Here is a 22,263-nt window from a genome sequence, read left to right as displayed (position 1 = left end):
AATTATGTTCTTAATTGGAGTCATAAATCAAGGATTACCTCTAATAAAAGCTAATAATGCTTTTTTTCTCCTCTTTAAAGCAGGAATGTCAAACTCAAGATCCATTGGCCAGATCTGGCACACAGGGTGCTTAAATCTATGGGGCTGGCCTGGAAATAGCAAAAGTTTCCTTTGGCAGCCAAAATGGGGCATGGGGGGAGGGGCTAACCCTAACACCTGCACCCAGTTTTGGCTGGCAGGATGCTGCAGGAGGTCTCTGTCCTATCTCCCCCACTCCTTGGCTGGCCCGCAGAGGAAAACTACAATGCTGATCCAGCCCTTGAAGAAATCCAGTTTGACACCCCTGCTTTAAAGCATTAACAAATCAGATTCTTTTATATAATAACAAAAACAATGTCTTTCACCAATACTAAAGCTTTCTGTTTTGTACCATGCATTTGCTACACTCTTGGTCCATCTGCTGAACAGCTCAACTCAGTATTCTGTAATGGCTATATAAATGCTTAAATATTATACACACTGGCAAAATTAAATTACCAGGTGATGTCCCTCTTGGTACATTGCTACTTGAGAGTTTTATATAAATTTTCCCTCTGGAAATCTGTACACTTATCCCCTCCCCACCAGTATATACATACATTATCTAATGTTTAATAAATGGGCTAGAGAAAGAGGACGGCATGGGGAAATGAAAGCATCAACCAGTTTGTCTCTGCACCCATATCACAGAAATCTTTCCTTAGACTTTCCTCAGTCATTAACATTTTTAATTAAAAACACAACTGTGAAGTTAGTAAACAAACTGCAAGAGATGGGAATGAAAAAGCAAACAGGGTTGGCAAGAGAATGAAAATAAAGAAGAGATGGCTCTTATGCTGCATAGCTGTTACCTATAGGGTAGCTGCTGCATTTAAGTTCCATTCAGGTTGAGGGATCAAAATACCCCATCATAATTCAATCAATTAAAAAAAAAAATCCAGTTGGTGAAACAAGTTGGCTAAATCCAGTTGGAACAAGCTGGCCAAAACCGGTTCCAAAAATTTGAACTACATCATATCAAAAACAAAACAACTTTCATTTTTTATGAATGTATAATTAAAATATCAATTAGTAATTAATATTAGCCAAACATTCTCACATTTTATACCCACTGGATGACGTGGTATGTGTAGTTGAAAGTAACAATATCGGAAGTCTACATAATATTTTTGCAGCCAGGTTTAACAGGTAAATCAAATAATAATCTTTAAAATTACAGTTATATACATAAGACTCTTTTAATTTGGGGAAAAACCCATACTCAGAATAATGAATGATAGTAATTCAAGGAAGCCTTCTTCATTTGTTCTAAACATAACACTATTTTGTATCAGTTAAGAATTAGCCTAAATATATCGTTAAATAGCCATTGACCTTATGCAGAAGGATAAATATCACAAAAGAATACAAAACATATACTCACATAAAATAGGAGAATATATATGAAAATTATTTTAAGTCAACACAACCTCAGTTATAGATGATAGAGATATAAATATATGAAGAAAAATTCCTACATTTTCTTTCTTTCTGTAAGATATGGCTATATTATCATAATGAGGTTTAATTTTCCTATTTTTTTTAGCTTTATAATTGGGAATATGCATTCACTTTAATTTCTCCATGTAATACAGTGATCAATTTTTTAAAAAAATGGTGTGATTTTTTTAAAAAAGAAAAAGAAATACAATTGTTTAGATATCCAAAAATGACAAACTACGAATGATCTAAATTCATAGATTTGCTGAAAATGTCATGTTCTTATCTGGAACAGAACATTTTCTGAATACTTTTCTACAATCAAGTAAAAACAAAATATATTCACCTGCCCGTGACAAACTGCAATAGTAGCACTCTTTCTTCTTGAGTTAATTCTTCTACAATGTCCCAAAACCACTAGATTAAACAAAATCCAATCAATTTGGTTTTTTTAAAATCAATTTTCTTCAGCTAAAAATTAGCGGCTAGATGTAACTTAAAGTTGAATGAGTTTCAAATTATAAACAAGAGACTTCAAAACAAAACTTAATACCTAGTTTGTCAATGTAACTCAATGGTGTTTATCCTACCCTGTTTTCCCCAAAATAAGCCCTCCCCAGATAATAAGCCCTATTGGGCTTTTGAAAGGGCGCTAAAATAAGCCCTCCCCTGAAAATAAGCCCTCCCCAAAAATATTGCAACACAGGAACAGCCATGAGGTGACCATACTTGCTGCCTCCTGCACTTCAAAAATAATAAGACCTCCCCAAAAATAAAACCAAGCGCTTAATTCGGGGGTCAAAAGAAAATAAGACCCTATCTTATTTTTGGGGAAACACAATATTCTTGAGGAGATATTACTTTCTTACATGATGACATAATTAATTACAATACAACTATATATCATATGCTAAATAATTATATAACCTTTATATATTATAATTATATAGTGATCTTAATATAATTAAGACAGCATTCTTCAGGGACATGAATGCAGCTTGGAGTGCTCCTAGACATCTTCCATTATCATTGGAAGAGCAGCACTCTCAATTTTTAGGAACTCTTAATCAGTTCAACTGCAATTCTTTCTGGACAAGCAGAACTGGAAATTTCTTTCTATGAAGCATGATAGTTTTGTACATAGTTTGAAAATGTCATGTAATCGTATATAGCTTCTAAGGTACTTATTACTAAAATAATACAAATATGTGATACCATGTTTTTGTAAAGCAGCAGTTTTTTAATGCAATTCAGGCCAAATTCATTGTACTGCATATGGCTTTTCAAATCCTGAACTACTTGCAAAATGAAAATATGTAAGTGAGAGGGCTCTCTCTACTATAATGCTAAAATATTATTTGTGGGGATTTTTATTCTACTAAGAAGGTAGCGATGTGGATATATGTACACATAGACAGACTTATTTCATTTTTCATTTTTTCACTGTGCTAATATGGGTTTCTTTCTATGTTTTACTTTTCTAAAACAGTTTTACTTCTCTAAAAGTTTTGAAATCTGTCCTACAAATTCTCATTAATAAGCAAATATAACTTACATTATGACAATTGGTAAATTCAAACCAATCTGACTATGCCTCATTTCCAAAAAACTTTAAACAGCCTGGAAAGACTGGTAATATATTAAAAACAGTGGGGGGGGGGGGGCAACTGGTTGCAATACATAGCAATAAGACATAGACTTATACACCGCTTCATAGTACTTTACAGCCCTCTCTAAACAGTTTACAGAGTCAGCATACTGCCCCCAACAATCTGGGTCCTCATTTTACTGACCTCAGAAGGATGGAAGGTTGAGTCAACCTTGAGACAGTCAGAATCAAACTCCTGGAGTGAGCAGAGCTGGCCTCAGTACTGCAATTTAACCACTGCACCATCATAGCTCTGGCAATCCATCCCGTGTGTGTGTGTGTGTGTGTGTGTGTGTGTGTGTGTGTGTGTGTGTGTGTGTATTTATATATACATACTCTACCTGAACAACCGGGTCATCTCTTTCATAGCCACTTGTATATTCTGTATTTTTAATCCAGTCATTCACATCAATTTCTGGCATGCCTGAAAGCAACAATTCCTTTTAAAAAAGGGAGAAACCAAATTTTGATTATGAATATGACAGGTTAAACTGGTCACATTTTTTGTAAGGTGGTTTGTTTTCCAGAAGAATATTCATTTTTGAAAAGATATCACCTTCTATATTGTGACACAGAATAATAGGATTTCTAAATCAACATGGGATCATTCAACAAATCGAGAACTACAGTACCAGCTTGTGCCTGGTTCCTTGGCATCTAGATTACAAAATAAAATTAAGGCACATACAATATTCTACCCACTTTCAACACAATAAAGTGAAACTGTTGTGCAAATTAATACATTCCGTGTTCCAAAGCTGCTACATTCACTAACTATAAAAATCATAGGTTGCTCAACCACACAATATAATTTTACTTACCAATTCATATTCATCAAAGAGTTGTACCAAAGAAGGAGGGATGAACATATGGAAGCCTTGAAGAAAAGCATTTATCTGAGGCTGAATGGCTCTCGTCATTCGAAGCTCAGTAACAAGTTGGACATATTCAGCCTGAAAATTGTGAAAGTATTTTTAAAAATTACTATGTTTAATCTAATTAAATCAATTTTTATCTTTGTTCTGGTTCCATTTACCTCCACATTGGGTGCCATCCTTTGGAAATGCCTTCCCTACTTATACCTTTATATTAAACAGTTCTGGTAAAGATTCAGTGTCTAAGAAAAAAATTATTAGAGAACATTCTTATTATAAATTTTGAAAGCCGTTGTGTAAGGACTTCTAATGGCCCTGAACAATGCAGGGTTATTTGCAATCTACAGTTCTCTTGCACATTATTTCTTGACTGAAAGAAGCATTTCATTCATTTTTAGGAATGAATATACAAAGAAAACTATTTTCTAATGTGCTGTAAGTCTTTAAAATATAAAAGTTATAAGGAGAGATTTTCCTTGGGCACACTTTGCTCAAACATCAATTTTACTTGTCAAAAGAAAAATAAACGTCACATTCTTATTTATTTTTGCACCATATAGCCTTAACACTTTTAACGTCCATCCACATGTATTTTTTTAATTCACATAAAATATTTATATAAAATGAAGTTAAATTAACACTTTTCTCCAGTATGGCTTCTTGTAGAAAAGGAAGCTTATTCGTCAATTACAAAATCATGTTTCTACAATCAGAAGGATCACATTATGATTTGCTTGATGTACAGAATAAGATGAGGAAATCACAGCTGTCCAAATTTGTGGCAAGGATCCAAAGTTTGCCAGAATATCACTGCTAAAATTTGGCAAAGTAGTGGTTTTACGCTGTACAATTTCTTCATCTTTCTGAAAATAATCATGCAAGCTTTCAAATATGTAAGTTAAATTCACCTTAACACATATTCAGGTAAAAAGAAAAAAAATATCCCAAAACAAAAATACTTCTCATTTTAATGCTATATCACCATTGCCTGCAGTATTTAGAGGTGAAGAATAGCTTTTAATTTTAAAAAAAGGAAGAAGGAACTGCCCCTTATTCAAAAAAGTGGCACAGTAATTCTTGTACAGCAGAGAGGGAGGCAATTCAACCAGGCTGAACTATATATACATGAACTATATACTGCCTCAATAATTTGAGGAATGTCTAGATTGAAAATTGTAACGGTAGACACTTTCTGCAATTCAAACAACTAAGGAAAAGAAATCCTCAGATAAGCTTATATTAACTTACAAATATAATATAGTTGATTAAAAACAAAATAAACTAATATATTTAGTTTCAGGTCCCAACATCTCTAGTGATCTTTTGGGGGCAAGAGATTGTAAGAACTATAAATCAGCACCTGTGAATGTTATAAACTATCTATTCTGGTATTAATTTTACTCATATCTTAAACCATAGAGTTGGCCAAGGCCTTTAAGGCCCTAGAGGCTAACCTCCTGCTCAGTGCAGGAATCTAAACTAAAGCATCCCAGACAGATGGCTGTCTAGCAATAAAATAAAGCCAAAATAGCATTTGGCTTTCTTTTTGCAGCCATATCATATTGTGGAATCATATTCAGTTGGTAATCAAATGCTATTCCAAAATCTCTTCCACAAATACCATTACCAAGCCAAATGTAACACATTAACCTCTAATTGATTTTGCTTTCTGTCAAGCTGAGGAATTGATGCAACGATTCTCTTTTCTCCTCTACTTTCCCAAGGTCTTTTAGATGTCCCATCACATTTTTTGTATTTGTCTCTTTTAAATTTCATTCGTTGAGATGAATAAAATAAAAGTAGCAAATAAAAAGGAGGCTGAACCCTTTTCTTCCTTGTCCTTTAGACATGGTCAGTGTCAAACACAGCTTCTTTATTTGCCTAATCTCATGAGGCTCAAACTGACCCTCCTTGCCCTCAGATAAAAACCCCTGCAATCACATCTAGACCAAAAAACCCATCTCAACTTCCAGTACGTTTACAAGGCCTAAGAAGAGACCTACAACTATCCATCCTCCATCAGCTGAAGACCTCAACGTTCCATCACATTTAATAATGGACTTAACTCAGCTCTGCTGCACTCCTTAAAAACCTACTTGGCCTAAGAATAGAAATAACTCCAGTTACACTGACAAGGATCTGCCTAGCTTCCCCAAACTGACCAGCAAATCAGACTGTTAGGATTCCCCATCTTCTAGTCCCCATTATCTATAAAACTCTTTGTTTTGGTCCCTTTTTCTTGCAAAGCAAGCACCCAACAATCTTAGCAATAAACATGGTTTCTCTTCCTTGGTGTTGTACTCTTGTACTTCTGGATTCTCCATGGCAAATTGTTTTTCAACCCACTTCTCTAATCTATCAAGCACATTCTGCTTTTTATTTCTGTCTTCTAGGATATTTGTCATTCCACCAATGTTGTGCTATTAGTAAGTGTGGTGAGTATATCTTCCACTTCCTCATTCAAATAATTGAACCTTGGTTAGTACAGTGTCTAGTATTGAAACTGAGGCACTCCACTTAATTGTTCACAACAGGAACAACTGATAAAGCATTTTTACAATACATTGTCAAGCTTAATGATCACGACATCCAGCCCATGTTCACTGGCTTGTTAGTCAGAACATTGTGGGGTATTTTTTCAAATGCATTGCTGAAACAAAGATACATAGATTCAATATTTAAAGATATTGAAATCAGTTACATAGATGAGGTCATTGCAAGAGTCTCAAAAATATTTTCTTTGACTTATTAGTAATCAAATATTGCAATCTATATGGATCATTTCTCCACTGAGCAAAGTTTAATAAGTGTTAAATATATTAAAAAAGCAAGAGGGAATAAATCTAGAGTGATTCTTTTTCTGTATTTATCCCTACTTTCAATATGCTCTTCTTATCGCACATTCTTCTTATAAACTGTTTATGTCAATGCAGATATATTTATCTAGACCATCTGGATGTTCCTTACTTTCTCCATAAAGGTGTCTGAGCCATAAGGCAATAACTTCATTCTGATCCAAGTCAAGCACCTAGATTGGTAATACAATTCACAGTTTGGAGCTGCCAATCCACCTACCTGTTTTTGAACACTGAAGAATATTAAAATTAATGCTTGATTTTACACCATATGTGATTTGTTACTTGTTTATGTCAATCATTTAATCATTTGTTTTAAATATTTATTGGAATTGTTCAGAACAGAAAGTTAAGTCTTAATAGAATTTTAACGGCTGTTATCAATTCCTCCTAACCAAAACAACTTCAATTGCCTCCACTCTTAAAAGTCTACCATTATATTTGTGTAAATACCAGACCCACACTTGAAGAGTTCAATTAGCTAGTTAATTGCTCCAGCTATACACAGGAATCTTCTCCGACTGACAGTTTGCACCTGAAACTAGATAAGGTTCAATCAAGGGGGATCAGACTTCACCCTCTTGTCCCCACATAGGGATTCTAGAATAAGTCCCCATTTGATTCCTCCCTCTAGGTCAGTCAGTTTCTCTCCTATATTATTCTTCTAAATATGTAAATAATTATTTTTATAACAGTTTTATAAAACCAATTTATAAATATTTCATCTGTTTTGCAGTGATGTTTTAGGTATAAATGTTGTCTTTTCCCCCTGTTTTTAATTCAGCATTTGAATGTTATTGTTATTGGTCTGAAAATTGATATATGTGTGTGTGTGTGTGTGTGTGTGTGTATGTGTATACATGTAAAAAAAAAATAGAGCCATGATTCATCTTTTTTAAAACTGAAAGCATGGAAGACCATTCCAAATTATCAGAATCGTTCTCTGAATCAAGAAAAAATTATAGTCACATTCTGATTTGAAAATTCATCTTTTGGTAGCATCAGATATATCTGATTTTCTTATGTATCTCTTATGTAACAAATCCAGCCTGATCAGAGTATATCACCATTAAAAAAAACCATTTATGCTCTTTGTAAGCATTGCTATAAAAAGCTTATAATCTACACTCAATCAAGAAATAATACATATGACTTTGGATGGATCAAAAAAATTCATTCTGTTTAATCAAAAACATGAAAAGTTCTCTCTGACTCTCATTGCCTAATTGTTTAACCAAATGTTTTTGAAAGATTTCATAATATATTGCAGAAATACCAATAAGTTCTAGAACATTATTCAGTTTCATTTTTTATTGCTTCTTTCAGTTATATATTGATTATGAGCTGCTTGTTGTTGATATGTAAATCTTGTAAGCAATGTTTTGTTCAGATATTTTCAATCTTTCCCAGATTACTTTACAATATAATCTAAAATAATAAATGTTCCATCATCTCCTTTGTTATATAAACATGTCAGGTTTAATCCCAGATAGTTCTGAAATCATTTTATTATGTTCTCTAGAAACTTTTGTGAGTGATGTACAATTCACTAGGTCCCCCCCCCCCGCCCCACTTCACTATTTTGATGACAGGCACAGCAACCCTTTTACTCCTTTAGTTATTTGATACCTCACATATTCTCCAGAAACTATCAAAAATAACACATAAAGGCATCCTCTCACACCTTAAGTGTAATTTATCCGGCCAAGTAAGCAGATGTTTCCTGAACAACAGACCTCAAACTGCAGTCTTGTTCCCTTCATTGTGCTCTTCAGAGTTGCCTGATAAATACAGACTCTCTTTTCAAAGAAGGTTAAACCAGAGTAGAATTTCTCAAAGTCAACACCTACATTGCCTCTGATATAAGCAGAGCAATTACCTATGTCTAATGAATACGTACTCTCATTCTACCTGCAAAGCTGTTTTCAGTGAAAATTTTCCAGTAGTAAGCAGGATTATGCGACATGGAAAAAAATTCACTGTGCTTTTAAATATTCTTTCATGATGAAATCACTTGCTATATACATAAAATGGTAACACTGATATTGTATAATCAGAAAATGTGGAAGCTTCATAGAATAACCTATATATAAATGCCAAAAACCTTATTATTCAAGTTCTAAATGAAACAGAAAGAAGAGGAAGAAATAAAAGAATTCAGAAGAAGGTATTAATATGTTCAAGGTGGCCTTTTCAATACATTCACAATATTCAACTGAGCTGTGCTAGTAAGGGAAGATAAGAGTTTCTGCTAAAGTAAATCTCCATAATTAACTTCTACAATTGTAATCGATCCTCCTTTTTTTCTGACAGATAGGATATGTAGGCAGTAGCACAAGGATAAATTTATTGCCACAAGTCACATTTAAATTTTATCCAAGGTTAGGAAAAGAATGTGAATTCAGAATTAGGAAATACTGTTGTACCATTTGAGGGTACACGGATAATGTGTTTTGTGCAATAGCACAATAATGTTGATTTGGGAATGAGATAAAGTAAGTTTAATTATTTTTCTCTTATTGGTACATAAAATATCCAGATCCTGTACAAGTAGTAACCCATAAGCCTGACAAACAATTGGAAAATTAGAGATGGGCATCTTAGTGATAGTGTATTTAAAATTCTAATTTTAGAAAAAGCATTATGTGCCAATACATTTTGATTTACTGCAGAATTAAATCTTGTTTTGGGGGAAACAATTTAAAATCTTTCCTCCAAAGCTTTCTTCCATTGAAGAGGTCATAACAGACTACCCTGCAATCTCTACATTCCTCCCCAGTTTGAAGAAGCTTTGTGCACTGCTCAAAAATACTCACAAAATATTATTTCAGTTTCATTACATGGACACGCCACAAAACAGGAGGCTTTAACCTGAACATCAAATCTAATAGATTTGAGTCTCAAGTTGAGAAAAACCATACTGCATGTATGGAATCATGTAACAACTTTTTACCCTTTCTTTTTCAAGATCTCATCAACTCCATCTAATAACAACTTTCTTTATCTCCCCTTCCTCTCAGCCCATTCACTTGTGCCTCCTCATCCTTCTCACCTGATTCTCATTCCTTCTCTCTGTATAATAAACCTTCATTCATTTCTTTGGTATTCAGTGTAGATTCATTCAACAGTCATATCTTCTTGCCCTCTCCTTGCTTTTCAACACACACAACTTAAGGATATAATTCAGATGGCTACTTTTGTTTTTCCTGACATTCCCAACTCACACTTCCAAGTGAACCTGACCCAAATTCCTATATACTGTTGTTTTTGCTTCTTTCAGCAAACATTTATCCCTTTTAAAACATTACATGGCTACTCACAACATTCTACCAACATTTGCCAACATCAAAGTTCACTTTCCTCATTTTAGTAAATATTTAGTAAAAATTCATCTACTTGCTCTAGTTTTTCTGTTAGTATGATTTGAGATTTTTCAACCAGGGTAAAAATTGCTAGCTCCTCATCACGAGGCAACAGCTACAATACTAAAGATGGAACATCTCTACACAGATGTCCCCAATTTGCAGGAGAAACTGCATGTTATAGCTGTGTGTTGCAATGAAAATGTTTGAAAAGTATATCTCTCTAGCCACATAAATCATTGAGTAACTTTTCTCTCAGAATCAAACTGGCACTAAAGATATTTCAAGGTTTCCTCAATAACCTAAACTAATAAAGAAAGGGAAAGTCAAGAGACATGAGATAGGAAGAGGTGATTTTTCTTTTCAAATCCGTAGTTTAATGAAATCATGCAGGAATAAAGACATGTCTACTCATCTTTCAATGTAGAATTCCATGTTTTTTGCATATTTTAGAAATTACAAATGATTATTAGTATATAAGGACAACTATGAATTCTAGTTGTGGCTGATGTTTTCTTTTATAATTTCTCACAAACCTTCACATAAACAATCAAGATGCAACTTCAGGGTGTATTTATTCTCTTATATGTCTACTCCAACACATTTCTTCAAACACCTGAATCTATACTTCTGCATCACCTGCAGAATATGGAACTAGCTCCCATAAATCACTCTCGCTAATCAAGATCAACTTACAAAATAAACAAATAATAAATGCTTGTGACATTATGAAAGTGCTAAAAGTGAGGACACCAAGTGGTCACCAACTAACATGGCAGTTGGTTATTTTAACAAGATGCAGTATTACACAAAAGACAAAATGGAAAAGAAACATCAGATTGTGAAAGATCCCTTTGCAAATACTTGATAATAGTGCCAAATGTATTGCCCTAAAAACTTTACAGAAATAGAACTGTGTTAATTATATTTAATCTATACTAGACTGTTCAAAAACTTACTAAAACCAAAACCATACCTTTTCTATACATCCTTAATAAAATAAAAATGAAATGTCTGTTTTATTATATGTTTCATTCATCAAAGGTAAGGTTGGATCCAGATCAGTCAATCTTAGATTAGACTCCCGAAAAGCTACAGGAGTTTAAATTAGCTATTATGCACTTATTCTACATCATTGCATGGATTTAATCTAAGCAAAACTCATTCTAATTTTGACCCACTGAACTCATATTGTATTATATGTGTCTTCCTGATAGACATACAACGAGATTTGGCAACCTGCAATAATGTACATATGGATTTTTAGTTTTATATCTGATAAATCTATTGAAAATGGAATATGATCAAAACTTTTCAGCAATGCTTTTGCCATTGAAATCAATGGAAATAAGATTATTATGCACTGAATCTTAGGAAGCAGACAATGGCAAACTACTTCTAAAATCTTGCCCAGAAAACTGTAGCACATGTCCACGCAGTCAGCAGAAGTCAACACTGACTTAAAGGCATAAATAAATAAACTACACTATAAAAGTTTCTAAAGGCTTTAAAAAGGCTAACATTACTGCATGAAAATAAAAGTTGTATGAAGCAGTTCCATGTAAACAGAAATCTAGGAGTGAATTGCTTCCCAAAAGCATAGATAAGAAAGGGGAATCAGAATACTGTTAAATAAGTGGCATAGAAGAAAGCTACATATGTTTTATGATTTTATTATACCATTGCTCCTTCAGAACTGATGAAGGAATATGCCTGATGTTTCAAACAGACTCTATATGGTACCTAATAACAACTGATAGCCATGGCTGCTTATTTCTGATATAACTTCTCAATGCACTAGTAAATGCTGCCCATTAGACCCAATTTTGCAGATAGGAGGTGGGGGGGGGGCTAACTTTCAGAATCACCCCAGACAAACATAATCCCAAATGACTCACTTTGTTCTCCTGTGTGACAATTATGCTTGCACCACCCGGCTTCAAAGGCACTTCTTCCATTGCTCCAAATACATCCGTTTCCACAGAGAAGGTCAGCTCTAACCCCAAGCCATTGATATCATTGTCTAGAATCCATTGCAAGTTCTTTGCATACTCTGGATCAATAGATGCCACATCCTGATAGTTTACAGGAATACCTTGGAGACAATGCAAACAAAATTTAGTTCGCCTAAGACCCACTCTGCAGAAATGGTTTCATTCATGGTCAACGTCTGCCCTCTACAGACTTTCTGAAATAACACAGGGAGAAAGAAGAAAGGGAACTGATACGGCTGCTTAAAACACAGATTACCTTCAGGAAAGTGATTTATTACAAACTCTTCTGTTGCCATGAAATTATTGTTAACTGGTTGACAACTAAAACTACCCTATATGTGCTACTGCTGTGGTTAAGAGCGAGAATACAGGAAAATGCCTCTTGTAAATCTTTCCTAAAGAATTCACTGAAGATGGAGCTTTTGCAGCTAGCCTGTCACTTTCAACTTCCAAGCCCATTTGTAATATGTCCATGACATTAGCTAACTAGCCCTAACTGCTGTAATATCTACATAAATATTTTTTACATGAAAAGCTTTTATAAAAGCACTACATAAAGGCTAATTGATATCATCAGATGTTTAGCTATTATACTTATATGGGAAGGTTAAAGATATATATATCTATATATCTATATATCTATATATCTATATATCTATATATCTATATATCTATATATCTATATATCTATATATCTATATATCTATATATCTATATATCTATATATCTATATATCTATATATCTATATATCTATATATCTATATATCTATATATCTATATATCTATATATCTATATATCTATATATCTATATATCTATATATCTATATCTATATATCTATATATCTATATCTATATATCTATATAAAGGTAAAGGTTCCCCTTGTACATATGTGCTAGTCGTTCCTGACTCTAGGGGGCGGTGCTCATCTCCGTTTGAAAGCCGAAGAGCCAGCGCTGTCCAAAGACATTTCCATGGTCATGTGGCCAGCATAACTAAACATCGAAGGCGCACAGAACACTGTTACCTTCCCACCAAAGGTGGTTCCTATTTTTCTACTTTCATTTTTACATGCTTTCGAACTGCTAGGTTGGCAGAAGCTGGGAGAAGTAACGGGAGCTCACTCCGTTACACAGTTCTAGGGATTCAAACCACTGAACTAACGACTTTTCTGATCGACAAGCTCAGTGTCTTAGCTACTGAGCCACCGCATCCCTATTTATTTACACACACACACACTGTTGTTTTTGTAGTAATGCTGCAGCTCTCATTAAGCACAGTAATAGAGCATGGAAGAAGCTTAAATAACATAATACAATTAACTTTTAGAGGGCTTTATGATCCACTAGACATCTCAACAAAATCGTTAACATGTTAATAGAATCATACCAAGAATATGTTTGTAAAACGATCTTGTGAAGTAAATGTTGACTAGTTGTCTGTGATTAAGAGCTAAACCCAAGATTTGTCCAGCAAATCTAAAATAGTTCAAGTGATCAGGATTCACAGAAGAGTTGCTATTGGGCTGGAAAGTGGTTCCTTAAAAAAAAAAAGATTCAGTTTATGGCTTTTAAAACATCAGTCATTTTATATTGCAAACTTTGTTTTGTTTTTGAGATTCAGAATAATATACAAAATGAAGTGATACTTTTCTCTAGAATGAAAAAATACAATCAAGAAGAAAACAAATATATTTCAGATATACAGTCCTGGTTTCAAATAAAAATTGATTTTCATCAATGGATTTCTAATTATTCCAGTTGCAGAAATAAAACAGATTTTAAAAACACAGTAGACAATTTTGTGCACAAGAATTCCCTCATTATACACATAGACAGTCATCTTCAATGGCAGATACATATCCAGACAATGTCAAAAGGCTATATAAGTAAATGGGATGCAAAATATAATTCTCACAGTTGATGGCTAAGTTTAAAATATATAACATAATTAGGAAGAATTCATGAATCAATGTTGATAAACATTATGACATAATTAATTGAAAAACATAATAGAATCAAAGTTTCTTCCATGCATTCTGCAGGTGATAGAATCTTAAAATTCAATTTTTTAAGGCACCACGGACTTAGTTGATTTTCTAATTTCACTTGTCACTATACAAATTACAATTGCCCTATTTAAGCATCCTAATAGTAGCAGACATCATTGTGGCTTGTCTACAAAACTACCGAAACTCAAGACTGGAGAGAGGAAATTATTCCTTTAAAATATGCAATTGTGACTTTCTATTCAAAAACTTCTGATTTTGTCAGCATTTTCAGATTGAGAAAAGACCATTCAAGAAATTTTAATAGTTAAACAAAAGTTTGGGATAGTAGTCTGGCAACTTGATTCTGAAACTAAAGGTCTGAAAGCAGCTATATAGATAGGCTTCGACTTACAACAGTTCAATCAGTGACCATCTGAAGCTACAACGGTACTGAAAAAAGTGACTTATGACTGTTTTTCACACAATTGCTGCAGCATCCCTATGGTCAGGTGATCAAAATTCAGATGCTCGGCAACTGGCTCATATTTATGACATTGCAATATCCTGGGGCCATGTGATCACCGTTTGAAACCTTCTGACAAGCAAAGTCAATAGGGAAACCAGATTCATTTAACAACTATGTTACTAACTTGACTGCAATGATTTTCTATTCGTTCTATTCATCAATAGTTAAAAATCACAGAACTAACCACTAGAACGCATTTAAAACTTTTTTGGGGGGTATCAAGATTGGATCTTGTAAACTATAAGAAAATTCAGAGCAAAAATATATTTAATACAATAGCAGAGTTGGAAGGGACCTTGGAGGTCTTCTAGTCCAACCCCCTGCCTAGACAGAAAACCCTATACTGTTCCAGATAAATGGCTATCCAACATCTCTTAAAGACTTCCAGTGTTGGAGCATTCACAACTTCTGGAGGCAAGTTGTTCCACTGATTAATTGTTCTGTCAGGAAATTTCTTCTCAGTTCTAAGTTGCTTCTCTCCTTGATTAGTTTCCACTCATTACTTCTTGTTCTACCCTCAGATGCCTTGGACTCCCTCTTCTTTATGCAACCCCTGAGATATTGGAACACTGCTATCATGTCTCCCCTAGTCCTTCTTTTCATTAAACTAGACATACCCAGTTCCTGCAACCGTTCTTCATGTTTTAGTCTCCAGTCCCCTCATCATCTTTGTTGCTCCTCTCTGCACTCTTTCTAGAGTCTCCACATCTTTTCTACATCATGGTGACCAAAACTGAATGCAGTATTCCAAATGTAGCCTTAACAAGACATTATAAAGTGGTATTAATACTTCACGTGATCTTGATTCTGTTCCTCTGTTTATGTAGCTTAGAATTGTGTTGGCTTTTTTGGAAGCTGCTGCACACTGCTGGCTCATATTTAAATGGTTGTCCACTAGGACTCCAAGATCCCTCTCTCAGTTACTACTATTGAGCAAGATACCACTTATACTATACCTGTGCATTTCGTTTTTGTTGCCTAAATGTAGAACCTTACTCTTTTCACCATTGAATTTCATTTTATTAGATAGTCCCCAATGTTCAAGTTTGTCAAGATCCTTCTGCATCTTTAGCCTATCTTCTAAAGTGTTGACTATTCCTGCCAGCTTGGTGTCATCTGAAAATTTGATGAGTTCCCCATTTATTCCCTCATCCAAATCATTGATAAAGATGTTGAAGAATACTGGGCCTAAAACAGAGCCTTGGGGTACTCCACTGCATACTTCCCTCCATATAGATGCAGTTCCATTGAGGACTACATGTTGAGTGCGGTTGGTCAGCCAGTTACGAATCCATCTGGTGGTGATGCTGTACAACCCACATTCTTCTACTTTATCTAGTAGTAGGTTATGATCTACCTTATCAAATGCCTTACTAAAGTCCAAGTAAACTATATCGACGGCATTCCTCTGGTCCACTAATTTTGTCACTTTGTCAAAGAATGCAATAAGATTAGTCTGGCATGATCTGTTTTTGACAAACCCATGTTGGCTTTTGGCTATTACTTTGTTTACTTCTAGGTGTTCGCTAATTCGTTGCTTGATTATCTTTTCCAGAATCTTTCCTGGTATTGAGGTCAGGCTGATAGGTCTATAGTTTCCTGGATCTATTTTTTTTCCCTTTTTGAAGATGGGAACCACACCAGCTCTTTTCCAATCCTCTGGCAGTTCCCCGGTGCTCCAGGATCTCTGAAAGATATAGTTCAGTGGTTCTGAGATCTCATCTGGGATGTAAACCGTCCAGTACTGGTGATTTGAACTCGTCTAGGGTAGACAGGTGCTCACTTACCATTTTCTTCCCTATTTCAATTTGTGTTCCTAATCTGATTTTTGAGGTGCTGTTTTTGATAGGTTGGACTGTTTTATCCCTTTGTGTAAAGACAGATGCAAAAAATGAGTTAAATAGTTCTGCTTTCTCCCTGTTGCTTGTCACCTTCTTGCCACTTCCTCCCAGCAATGGACCAATTGTTTCTTTAACATTTTTCTTGTTTTTAACATGTTGGAAGAAGCTTTTTTGTTATCTTTTACTTTTGTGGCAAGCCTTTCTTTATTGTGATCCTTAGCTTTCCTTCATCTTTACAGGCTCGGGGTATTTGCTGATATTCTGCCTTAGTTATATCCCCCCCTTTCCACTTTTTATACTTAACTTTTTTGTCTTTCAATTTGTCAGAGTTCTTTATGCAGCCAGGCTGGTTTCTTTTGGGAGCTGTTATTCTTCTTCTTCATTGATATTGTGCTAAACTGAGCTTTTGTAATCTCATTTTTCAAAATTTCCCAAGCTTCTTGAGTTGTTTTCTCCTTGAGGATTCTCATCCATGGAATTCTTCCCAAGCTCTCTCTAAGTTTATTGAAATTAGCTCTCTTAAAATCCAAGACTCTAGTTTGACTTTGTTCTGCTACTTGTGTTTGCATAATGTTGAATTCCAATATTGCATGGTCACTTGCCCCCAGGATTACTATGGCTTCAACACCTTCTATCATTTCCTCTCTGTTAGTGAGAATTAAGTCTAATATGGCCGATCCCCTTGTTCTCTTCTCTACCTTTTGGAAAACAAAGTTGTCTGCTAGGTTCGTTAGGAACCTGTTGGATCTTCCACTTGGTGCAGAGTTTGTTTCCCAGTTGATGTCAGGATAGTTAAAATCCCCCATTACTATTGTGGTGTGCTTCCTACATACCTTAGTTAGCTGTTCATCTACTTCCTCTGCTTGGTTGGGTGGCCTGTAGTATAGACATATGGCAATGTCGTTTCCCCCAAACCTTTAATATTGACCCAAATGCATTCAAGATAGTTCTCATCATTGTTGTGCTCTATTTCTGTAGAGAGTAATTATTTCTTATATATAGTACAACTCCACCTCCTCTTTTATTTGGTCTATTTCTTTTAAATAATTTAAATCCTTCTAGCTGTATGTTCCATTTGTGGGTTTCATCCCACCAAGTTTCTGTAATGGCAACAATATCGTATGTGCCCTCATTTACTTGAATTTCTAATTCACCCTGTTTATTCCTCATACTTTGTGCATTGGTGTATAGACATTTGAGTCCATTTTGATTGACCCTGTGTTTACTGTCTACATAACCTGTGTTATGCATGACTGCCCCTATTTTCTTGCCACTTGTATGATTCATGCACATGGTATAGCACTCACTATTAAATGCTTGGTTTTGCTTGACAGCAGGAGTAATAATCTTACCCGCACAAACATCTATGTTACATGCACTGATAACCCTATGAATTTTAGCTTGCTAGGGACAGAAATGTTCTGTATCAATTAATTCTCTGTCCCCGCTGTTCAGTTTAAATGTTTATCCAGAAAATCTGTGAATTTAATGCCAAGTAACTCAGTCACTTTGGGTGCAAACCATCTCTTTTGTACAGTTTTTCAATGGACCAGTTGCAGGCATCATGACTAATAAAACCAAAGCCTTCCCTTTTACACCACTCCTTTAGCCACACATTAAAGTCTGCTACACACTGGCCCTTCCCTTTTTGTCCCTTATATACTGGTAAAACCTCTGAAAAGATAAACCTACAACCTACACTACTAAATTCATACCCCAAGCTCTGGAAATCATTCTTCATAGAAAGTATATCTTTTTGGGACAGATCATTTGTGCCAAGATGTATAAAGGCATCAACATCACAGTCCTTACTTGCATTCTTGACTATCTTAAGATTACGCCTGTTGTCTCTGCTGGCAGTAGCACCTGGCAGACACTTGACCTCTTCTAAAACCTCCATATCCATTCCTAAATTTACATCCCTTACGATTGAATCACCAACCAGAAGGTGACTTCTCTTTTTACATACCTTGATCTTCTTGTATGACTGATGTGTGATACCTGGGTCCCCATTTCGCCTTTCCAAAGAAAGTTCTTCATTTTGGACCACGATTCCTTGCTTATTTGAGTCATCATTATCACAACTACCTTGACCTGTCTCTATAGTGTCCCCATTAAGGTCAGCAAGGGCGCTATATGTGTTATGCTGGGTCACAGCAAAAACTTTGTGTTTATGGTTCACAGCTCTCACCCTGCCAGATCTCACGGTTGTCCAGACTGCTCTTCTCCTGCAGGATCTTTGCGGTAGAGAGGGCTGATAGCATGGCATCTCCATAGAGTGGAATGGCCAAATTGGGGCACCTAATTTCTGCTTGCAGAGCACAGATTAGAGATTCTAGATAGGTAATCTGTCTATGTAGACTAGTACAGTGGGGCAAAAAAGTATTTAGTCAGCCACCAATTGTGCAAGTTCTCCCACTTAAAAAGATGAGAGAGGCCTGTAATTGACATCATAGGTAGACCTCAACAAAAAGAAAACAAATCCAGACAATCACATTGTCTGATTTGGAAAGAATTTTTTTGCCAGCAGCTCCAATCATCAGCCTCAGGAAAGTTCAAATTTCCGGGAAGAGATTCAGTTTACTATTTTAAATGAACTATAAGTATTGCAACCTGGAGAGAGACACCAACATACCATCAGCTGATTGAGTAAAAAGGGCATAATCTGGATTAACAATCTCATTGGAAAGGATATCAAACCACTCACGTACCACACCTTGACCCTAGAAGCAAAAATGTATATAGTATTACATATGCATAATTTGAATGTGCTAAGATGTTCATTATCAGTACAAAATGTATTGTATTTCATGTGATTGGCAACCAGCTCGTATTTATGACCAGTTGTAACGACCCACGGAAACATGATCGCAATTTATGTTTGTTGCTAATTTTCAGGGGGGGAAAACCCATTCAAAAGAATGGATTCACTTAACAATCACATGGGTCACTTAATGGAGTAACTCAATTTATTACTGTTGTAACCACGTTCATAAAATCAAGTCCAGTCATATAGTTCCTTGACTTACAACTGCAACTGTTTATGACCAAAATGCCAGGCTACATTGTGGTTGTAAGTTGATCTGCAATGGGCCTTTGATAACTAGGGATATGTCTAGAGCTGCCATGGAAATTATGAACTTCTGATCTCCCTTAAGCAGGGGTGTCAAACCCAATCGCATTGCGAGACATATTGTGATCTTTTTTGCCCATCTGGGGCAGGGATGGGCATGGCCTGCGTGGTCTAGATGTGGCCCATTGACTGCTTGTTTGACATGCCTGCTCTTAAGACATTATGGCTCAAACCTGATTAACAACTACATTTTTCTACCCAATGCTTTTGGAATAAGAAACAATATGGAATAAGAAAAAACATGGAATAATAAACAAGCATTGGTCCCAGATATAGCACCTAGTAAGTCAGAAGTAACAAAAAATTCTATTATTAATCTTTTCTTTCAGAAATATTTGTATTTTGAAATATCTGCTTCAAGCCCAATAGCCAAGGAGTATTTTCTCCTTCATTTAACACAAATTTTATAACAATTTTTGAACAACTTCCATCGTAATGAAACTATGCTCCTAAAAACAATATTTTACAGTTATTATTCTGTATGTAACGTTACTCACCATGCCTTCTTCACCATGGAAACGTACAGCAATTCCTTGCTTCAACTTTACACAATTTGCTTTAGATACAACTTCACAGCTGCTCCTAAAAATAGAATCTAAATATGAAAAACATTAATTTCTCACTTTTGTTCAATAAGTAAATATTCAGTACAAAAAATATTATACATATGAACATCCCTACCTCTATGAACCAGCAGAATATCACTTTCACTGACAGGCCTATGAACCATGTCAGAATCCGGTTGTCCAGAATGCAAGTGTTCATAAAACCATTCACAGCGATCTTTAAATGGCTAAGGAGAATAGACAAGAACAAATGTTTGATTTATGAGGCAGGGTAGAATTAGAAGTAGGAACACTAAGATATAGAACATTATGAATTCCATTCAAAAATTCAGCATAATATTTGTTTCTTAGGAGAAGAGATCCAACAGCATATTACAAACTGTTTTGAAAGAATCCCACCGTGTGGAAGGATATATTTCATAATGCCTAACCTGCTTCATAAGATATAAAAGACCAAAGCTATCTTGGACATAGGGAATTAGCAAAATGGTTCTGTTGATTCATCTCATTGATTAAACATCAGGCAACTTTTTCAGAGGAAACTGGAAAAAAACTAGGAGAATCAGAGGCTGCAAAGTGAGTTAGGTCCCATCATAAAAATAGCTGTGCTTGGTTTAAGGGTAAAGATAAAGGTTCCCCTCACACATATGTGCTAGTTGTTCACAACTCTAGGGGGCGGTGCTCATCTCCATTTCAAAGCCGAAGAGCCAGCGCTGTCCAAAGACGTCTCCATGGTCATGCAGCTAGCATGACTAAACGCCGGGGGCGCACAGAACGCTGTTACCTTCCCACCATTTTTTCTACTTGCATTTTTTACATGCTTTCAAACTGCTAGGTTAGCAGAAGCTGGGAAAAGTAACGGGAGCTCACCCCATTACTTTGAGCAGGATTTTTTTCTGCAATCTCAATCAGAGGGATCCCAAAGGCTGCAAAGTGGCGGGATGGTGGTTGGGAATAATTCCCAGTCTTGAGAATATAGATTGTCCGTCTCCTGCTTAAAATCTTTGCCTAGGTGACAAACCATCCCTTGCCATTTGGAAGAAAATAAATCTAGCCCAGCTACATTATCATCTTTAATATTTCTTTTTTTTTTTTTTGCATTTCGACCTTCAACCAGTGGCAGCACATTTTGCTTACATCTTCTAACAATTTCAGACTAATAATCAAACTTGTTCATTTCCTGCATCAGTGTTTGGAACATAAACTTGGATAATCTTCAGAAAGGATTATCCAAGAACTCTACCTGATATTATTCCATCAATAATTGAATTTTAGTTTCTTGCTAAACCATTCCTAACCGTGAAAACACTGCCACTTCTTCTTTGATGTTCATGTCCTGAGAAATAAACAATGTGCTCGTCTGACTGAAAGCATCCAATTCCAGTTTATATCAACCCGCTGATAGCTAAGATGTCAGTAATAGATACATTTCATCTTTCAATGTATTAAATTTCCCATGCTCGTGCTTCTTGTATTCCATATTCCCACTTTGATTTTATCTTTACAGCTCTGGATTTTCTTTCCTCAGCTAACAAACATTGCAAAGGCTTTCATCTACCTGTGAAATAAATGCCACCTCAGTAGCATGTTGAATGCCATCATGTTGAGAGACATATCTTCCGGCATCAATCATTTTATATTTTCTATGCATGTGGTTTTCTTGACAAAAATACAGGAGTGGTTTACCACTGCCTTCTTAATTCAACTCAGTATGAATGGATGCCTTTGCCACTGTCATTAAAGTGACTGTCTGCTTCAAACATCTTTCTGTAGAGCTCCTTCCCAATATTGGTGCTTGCTTCCTTTAACTGGGCATCTGGGATTATCTTTATTCCTTCAGTTACCCTCCTAGAAATATGCATTGAATATGGCATATACTGTACAAATGACATTCTTCATTCATCCCTCCTAGGAGAACCCCCACCACTAGGAGGCTACAGAGCAGGACTCGGACG

The 22,263-nt window shown here is 35.4% G+C and overlaps 1 protein-coding gene across 4 annotated transcripts in view; it reads right to left on the bottom strand.

Moving 5' to 3' along the window:
- HACE1 (HECT domain and ankyrin repeat containing E3 ubiquitin protein ligase 1) overlaps window positions 1-22,263 on the bottom strand; it is a 46,647-nt gene that overhangs the window by 4,274 nt on the left and 20,110 nt on the right. For 3 of the 4 annotated variants that reach the window (XM_087718710.1, XM_087718711.1, XM_087718713.1), the window contains 8 exons: window positions 20,424-20,535; window positions 20,240-20,337; window positions 19,245-19,332; window positions 13,642-13,791; window positions 12,157-12,353; window positions 3,988-4,119; window positions 3,508-3,606; window positions 1,865-1,935 (listed from right to left, as the gene is read on the bottom strand). In XM_087718710.1, coding sequence (XP_087574836.1) covers window positions 1,865-1,935; window positions 3,508-3,606; window positions 3,988-4,119; window positions 12,157-12,353; window positions 13,642-13,791; window positions 19,245-19,332; window positions 20,240-20,337; window positions 20,424-20,535 — 947 coding nt within the window. Of the gene's footprint in view, window positions 1-1,864; window positions 1,936-3,507; window positions 3,607-3,987; window positions 4,120-12,156; window positions 12,354-13,641; window positions 13,792-19,244; window positions 19,333-20,239; window positions 20,338-20,423; window positions 20,536-22,263 lie in introns of those variants that run through there. The other variant, XR_015697079.1, reaches the window with a different exon arrangement.

The sequence above is a fragment of the Thamnophis sirtalis genome, unplaced genomic scaffold (genome assembly GCF_051295495.1).
Source record: "Thamnophis sirtalis isolate CommonGarterSnake01/CBP01778 unplaced genomic scaffold, rThaSir2_p1.2 scaffold_6, whole genome shotgun sequence".
NCBI lineage: Eukaryota > Metazoa > Chordata > Lepidosauria > Squamata > Natricidae > Thamnophis > Thamnophis sirtalis.
Note: the sequence above shows the minus strand (reverse complement) of the source record. Positions and strands in the feature narration are given on the sequence as shown.